Source organism: Ixodes scapularis, unplaced genomic scaffold (assembly GCF_016920785.2).
Source record: "Ixodes scapularis isolate PalLabHiFi unplaced genomic scaffold, ASM1692078v2 PGA_scaffold11__112_contigs__length_91849675, whole genome shotgun sequence".
In the NCBI taxonomy this organism is placed as follows: domain Eukaryota; kingdom Metazoa; phylum Arthropoda; class Arachnida; order Ixodida; family Ixodidae; genus Ixodes; species Ixodes scapularis.
The window spans coordinates 70,820,209-70,827,178 of NW_024609837.1; the positions used below are offsets into that span (position 1 = coordinate 70,820,209).

At 47.5% G+C, this 6,970-nt stretch overlaps 1 protein-coding gene across 1 annotated transcript; it reads right to left on the reverse strand.

The window, feature by feature from the left end:
* Nucleotides 1–273: 273 nt before the first annotated feature.
* LOC115329225 lies at nucleotides 274–4,890 on the reverse strand. The gene is made up of 3 exons (XM_040209893.3): nucleotides 4,422–4,890; nucleotides 3,545–3,689; nucleotides 274–2,130 (listed from the first exon to the last, which is right to left on the reverse strand). The coding sequence occupies exons 1-3, from the start codon at nucleotides 4,671–4,673 to the stop codon at nucleotides 2,033–2,035; spliced, it is 495 nt and encodes a 164-aa protein (XP_040065827.1). The 5' UTR covers nucleotides 4,674–4,890; the 3' UTR covers nucleotides 274–2,032.
* Between the last annotated feature and the right edge of the window lie 2,080 nt (nucleotides 4,891–6,970).

A 6,970-nucleotide genomic window follows, 5' to 3' on the forward strand; every position in this document is an offset into this window, starting at 1 on the left:
CTGCAGATAGGGCTCACCCCCACACCAAAGCTGTTGGTGGTGTACCTTTCCATGGAATTGTTTGGTTGATCCCAATTTCCTAGAAGCACCAATATTCAGTTTGGTGTGCCTTGCGGCTGAAGTAGATTCATGTCAGCTGCTTTGCATGAGCCACTTGGAAACTGTTTGGACTGCTCTAAACCACTTGTAATTGACCTTACCTGTTGTGTCCATGCTAATGCTGAAATGTAAAGTTCACTGAGCCAAGTTTTACTAATGAACCAAAACAATCAGTGGAAAGGATGAATGGCTTTATTCGTTTTCTCGAAGTATACACTGTTTCATACATAATACATGATGCTGGCAACGCTACTTTCATTAGCAGACAACTTAGTCTACACTTTGTTTCACGATAGCTTGGTGAACTGTGGAGGCTACGGCTCCTGCGACCCAGTAAGAATGTCGGAGCGAGGCACATGGCAGCATGTCACAGGAGCGTCCGTGTCACCGCGCCAAATGCAAGGACCACCCACCAGAACCGGCTGTCGTATGCTCAGAAACCAAACGAATTCGGATGGACGTCCACTGCAGCAACATTATCGTCCGCTAGAGTAGCAAGGTCTTCAGTAACACTTTTATGAGGCAACCACATGCTCAATTTGCCCATGAATCTGTGGCGGGTGCTAATGCTAGGGCGATGTTTTGAGCGGAACTGGTCGATTCATGGCTACGATTGTTTGAACGTCGATCACAAGCCATGTTTTTCTCGAAAGTGTTGATCTATATTAAGTGTCGTTAATAAGTAACATATGTCTCAGTCTTTCTTCAGTGTCGTGTAGTGTTGCGGTCCGAAGAATCCGACGGCAACACTACTAAAAGAAGAAGAGAAAAAAAAAAAGCCTAGAACTATGTTTTGTCGCAGATGGCGCTCTTGCTGTGGCGATAACGAGGACTCGACCGTGGAGTGTTGTCATGTGCCTGGCTCCGATGCTCTTATTGGGTCGCAATGTTTGCCAAGTGACCGTGAAACGGAGTATAGTGTCTCACCTGTACACGCTATAAAACAAATGAGATGCCAGGTGTAGCCACTTTTGCAGCTGTAGCCCTTATATTATTGCTTGCTATGCTGTTTGGAAGAATACATAAAAAGATCAGCTTACAAAGCCAAGTCAAATTTTTTGCACTCTTGCATGTTACGAAAATAAAAGCATCACGCCTGAACACCAACATCTGTCTCTAAATTATTCCTTGCTGAAATGAAAAATAAATATACTGTGAATATGAACCAATACAATCTCAAACAGGTTTAAGAATGGATTCAATAAACAATTACTTCAATCTGCAAGCTTGAAATCAAGTATGCGTGTGCAATAAATACCCTGGTTTTTCGACTATCCCCGTTGACACTTGTTCTCGAAGGATAGGGGCTTCGTCGATTTCACGGCAGTTCAAGCATTGGTCAGGCAACATGCTCGTGTTTATAGTTTCGGCTGTGCTATAGGAATAACAAAGGTGAGTTGTGTATTGCCGAGTCAAAGCAGAACTCTCAGGTCTAAAAGGCTTCTTAAAAATGCACTAAAGCTGGTTTTGACTTTATAATCACATGACTCGAACATAAACTACTCACTTCACCAAGTCTAAGGATTCACAAATAATCTGTGAACATGTATTCTGCTTTTATCTTCATTCACTTATGAAACTGGTTGCGTATATAAAATATCCAATCAATCTTCCACACCTCCCCATTGCGAAAAGGAAGAGGGAGATTCGTTGGCTTTTTTTTCTCGCCAAATAACAAAAAAAGAAAAGGAATAGGTTTCAATGTGCACATTACGTTGAAGTGGGACAGTTACGGAAACAAATTTTGCATCTTCAAAGTTCATGAAGTAGGCAGATTACTTTCAAGTCATAAGAGAATAAAGTCAGAAACAACTTCAGCTCGCCTTCAATCAGATTTTCCCTTTAGATCCAGGGACGTTTCACCTTCATAAGGTCATCAGTAGCAATTGGCATCCATTTAGGACTCTGTAATGGTAGATGTACAAGCTTGACCTCAAAGTCGCAGTACCCTCCTTTCATGTGCTTGCAGTGCGACCCCCTCGTGCACTTGGTCCCAGACGGTGAAGCTGGTGCTGGACAGGATGTCGTCCCCTGTAAAAGAGTCGTCCCAGTAGTCAAACGATCCGGTTACACCCTGAGCAGCGTATTTGTCCTCCCATGCCATTACCAACTTAAAATCAGTGAAAGCCTATTTTGAAGCAATAGAATGCATAAATGAACATGTCTATTCCATTCCCTTCGTACCAAACACCTGCCAGAATCCAAGGGATGCAAATCAAAATAAATAACATTGCATTATTTGCTCTTTTGAGACTCGAACTTCAACCAACTCAAACACTACCACAATTTTAAAGCTGGGAACTTTGAGGACACCTCTCCATATACTGAGATTACATGCTTGTCCCACTCCTGGCTGGTCCTCATCCTGGCTTGTTCTCAGCAGGGTTGGCCAGCGTGTTCTCATACTCCTGGGTTTTTAGTCTTGGAAGCTAAAGCTTTGGTTTTTGTCATTGCTTGGTTGCTGGTAGATGCTGGAGGGAGCTCGTACTGTTACTTTGAAACATCAAGTTTACAAATTGAGCACTAACCCATATTGATGGCCAGATACAGAAGCTAGATTTGTCATGTCAAGGAGGTTGTCATAAAACAGTGGGCACGGGACTGAAATTAGCGGCGGAGCGGGCGACCGAGGCGCATTCGGGAGTATCGAAGAAGACAAGGTGTGTGAGTTTTGCGCGAAAGCAGGATGATTGGCCAGAGATGTGAGAATGTGGCGTCGAGAGAACTTCAACCGGGCTGACTTCATGACTGTTATCTGAGCCACATTAACCAGAAGAGAAGAGAGAGTAACAAGTGAACGACGCACTACGGCCGAGGAGGTAGTTGACCAGGTTATTTCACCCAAGCACCACAGTAGTCATTTCAACGACCAAATAAAAAAACGTCCAAACATCAGCACAGCAATACCAGCAGCGTGCCGAGGAATCAGGTTGTGTGTATATTTATACAGTTTCAAACTCGATCTGCCTCAACAGGCGATGACTCTCCCAGCTGTAGATGACCGCTAGCCTGGGGCCCTTAACGTGCATCACGTAGTAGTGATACACGACCGCACGCCGGTACAATGCTCATCCAGATCGAAACGGGCAAATGTGGGGCTTGAACACACAATCCTGGGTTCTGCAGCGCGAGCTTTCACTCCACATTCTCCGTGCTGGTGCGTGGAAGCCCCCTCGGCCACCAATTCCCCGGTGCCAAGGAATAGCATATAATAAATGACAACGATACAGTCGTCTGCAACAGGTAGCTTTTCAGTGCCTTGAGCAACCAGGTTGAGATAATGTGACACTTTCCTGCCATATGTGGCTTGCAAAATAGAGATGTATAAGTCATAAAGCAAGTAATATGAATTTTTTTTTACTAAAGATAGCAGCATTTGTATTTGGCTTCCACAACTTCTGAAAGCTACCTCTGAGTGCATAGAGTGGTTTCTTCATAATCTTACCTTTATGGAGAACTTCCCAGCTGGTAACGGGGCCGTGAAACGCAGACCCCCTGGAAGTCGCACAGGCGCCGAGGGCATTACACGGGGCCTGCAACATGTCCTCCGAGCCCGGCAGCCGGTAGATTAGCCCGGCAGCCGGTGGATTCTGTTGGAATGATGGGGTAGGGGGAACACAAGCACTTGCAGATTAACGGACCTAAGAAAACCAGTAGGCAGGTACGAAAACATGCTACTCGCCGCCGCAGCGTTTGCCTCACTGGCGCTTTATGGTGAAACAAATCAGCGGCGAGCGACTGATGGAACACGCATCAGAAGATCAGTGCGTCTTGAGTGGAACACCTTAGGACGGCGCTTTATCGCGCGCGTGAAGCGTTGGCTTAGCCAGGTTTTTTTTCACATGAGCGAATGACATTTTAGCGAACAGCGACATTTCAACGAATGGACGTTTTAGCGAATAACGGGGCCCGCGTTAACCCATCCGCCGCGTTGCGCTTTCGCGGCGACAGTCTGCGGCGGATCATAACAAAAATGTGAACTCATTTGGCCCACCCGAAAACGCCGCTTTGCGGCGTCCGACTATTCGCTAAAGTGTCATTCGATGAAACGTGGGCGTTCGCTAAAACGTCATTCGATCAAGAGAGTGCCTCCCATCTGTCGCTGGGGGGAAAGACTAAAAACAGACGACTGCGCACTCGGCTCGGTCGTACCACACCGATCGCCTAATCCGCTGCTTTTCCGTAACATTCCGTTTTACTTTGCTATACTCCTTTCACGTGCAACTGTTCCGTAACATTCCGTTTTACTCTGCTATACTCCTTTCACGTGCAACTGAACTGTTTGTGAATGATGCGAAGTGTACAGAGACGACGTAACTCACCTTAGCGAGCGCCATGGCGCGGTTCTCCGGGTGCCAGCGCTGCGGGAGATCGGCCTTCGAAAGCTCGGCAGCCCGTTCAGCTCGCCGAAGAGGGCTGTAGCTACACTTCGATGCTTCACGGAGACACCGAGTCACTTGCTGGCGAAAAAGGGTCTCCGCCAAAAAGTAGAAAGGCTCACTCGCGTCGCACATCACCGTGCTGACGTTGGGGGGACTCACATCAACATCCGACCGCCGGAGACCGGGACGCATATTGGTGCTTCGTATGCTCCCAGGGTAAATTCTTTCGCGTCAAACGAAGTAACGTACATTTCGAGGTATTTCCGGTCTCTTTTTTCCGTATGCCGCGTCCTCGTTCAAGCAGTAGCAGCGAATTTCTGAGAGCCACAGAAAAGGCCTTTCGCAATGGCTGCGGAGAAGAGACGACACCGCTTTGTTTACCCCCGAGCTCCCGCCCGGAGCCATCCTCCAATCAGAGCGCACGAGGTGACGTCACGCCACCGGCCTGCGCGAAAGCGCAGACAGCTTTCCCTCCGTATAAAGTACGGCAACAAAAAATGACTCGTCGACATACCCGTTAGCAAGGCGTGGAAAAGGCGGCGCATACTAGAAAGGGGTAGTGGGATCAGGCGCCGACGCGCGCCACATATTGCTGTGAAGTGGCGAGCGTAGAAATGTCCCGGATGTACGCGGCGGTGCTGCATTCGTATGTGCTGGAGAATCCGACCGGTTCCGAGCGTTCCGCAGGCCTTCGGCGAGCAGGTTTGGCTTGCGGTTTGGCCATTTGGCGGTTTGGCAGCGGGAAGTGGCTCCCGTTCTGAACTGATATTTACCTCGTGTTTGCTGTCGTTTCTGGCCAATGAAGTGTCATGCTGAATTAGTGTTTAGTCGCACAGCAAATGCAATGCGAGTCGCCCTGGTCGCCCGCTTCATCCAGCCTATCCAGCACATGCTTTAGTGGCGCCCTCTCGAGCCGTCGACACGGAGTGCAGCAGCCGTGAGCGCTCGCTGAGCTCACTACCACTCCTCTAGTTAACTGACACCCAACCCAGGACTAGAAACGCCATAAAGGCGGGGAGGTTTTTTTTTTTTTTTTGTGTTTTTGTAATTTTAGTTTGCCTATAACTTTTGAAATAAAGCGAAATTCGAGAAAATAGTTTCACTAAGTTACCACGTTCAGTGCGCTCAGGTTCGGTGCAAATTAAAAACCAGTCAAACAGTCGTCGCAGGGCCCCTTTAAGCTGAGACCATAGTATTATTACAATAAACGCTAGCTCAGCTGGCGCTAGTGTCTACGACACTTTCGGTTGCAAATTGAACGCGACAGCTAACAGCCTACTTTTCTAGTCTTCCTGTGTATTCCTGTAGGGAAACGTACGTGATAATTTCCTCTTCGCCAGGGAATAACAGAAATCAGCGCAGTTTCTTCACTCGTAACGGGTACTATGTAGATTTCTTCACACTATAAAGAGTAATTAATTTAGTTAATCTGTTTTTTTAATTACTTAGCCATGTTTAAGTTAGCAAAAATTGAGACCCAGGTCTACTTTGCACAGCGTGATATGCCAATGCAAGTTACCAATTCAAAGAACAAACATGAAAGACGTTTACAATTTTCTGTAACACCGAATTGGAGCGCAGCTCTTGAGGAGGGGGGGGGGGGTTACGGATGGAAAAGTATGCGCCTCCTCTCTCCCCGTATATATAGCAGGAATATTGGCAATGTTAGATGCGTGGACGTCATGTGTGACGTCATAAGTCGCGTGACGTCACGTGTGACGTCACACGTCACGTGTTTCCCGTAATGACGTCACGCGTTGTGTCACGAGGGTAACGTTTTGACGTTACTATCGTGATCCTCACCCGTGAAGGTGACCCTCGCGAGGGTTACCCTCATGGGGGTAACACCCGTGAGGGTAACCCTCACAAGGGTTACTCCCGTGAGGGCGGTTACCTTCGTGAGGGTAACCCCCATGAGGGTTGCCCCCGTGACTCCCCTTAGCCGTGAAGCTAACCATCGTGAGCGTTACTCTCACGAGGGTTACCCCCTCGGTAAGCAAAACCACTGACTGATGTCATCCTTGAGTACTCGTAAACTGTCGGACGGAAAGCTAAAATATGGCAGAACCCAGGACTCCCAGGGCAAAACGCTCACGAGGGTTACCCTCGTGAGGATAACTCTCGTGAGGGTTACCCTCATGAGGGTTACCCTTGTGACGTCACACGTCCCATAAAGCGACGCCTACGCCGCTCAACCCGCAAACGGGCGCCTGAGAGCTGCGCTCTAAAAGAAAAATTAAAGAGTGCGTAGGGTTTATTCAAGCTGTAATAGCATTCAGGTGACGGAAACGCAGTTTCTTACTAATGCACACTTTGTTACTAATTCAGTACGTGTTCTTCGTTCCATAACTTCATGCTTCGTTCTTGTTGTCTAATTTGATTGTTTGGTTTGGCATATATTAGCATCCTTTTAGTGTTTTATCAAGCTGATTTAATCTGTGCGCTTCATAGCATTGACTATATGCGTAAATACGTGCGCTGTAATAGTC

Coding starts and splice junctions, on each gene's coding strand:
- LOC115329225 (XM_040209893.3), bottom strand. CDS start 4,673: ATGCGTCCCGGTCTCCGGCGGTCGGATGTTGATGTGAGTCCCCCCAAC. Junction 3,690..4,421: donor GCGCCATGGCGCTCGCTAAG/GTGAGTTACGTC, acceptor TCATTCCAACAG/AATCCACCGGCTGCCGGGCT. Junction 2,131..3,544: donor CTGGGAAGTTCTCCATAAAG/GTAAGATTATGA, acceptor ACTCTTTTACAG/GGGACGACATCCTGTCCAGC.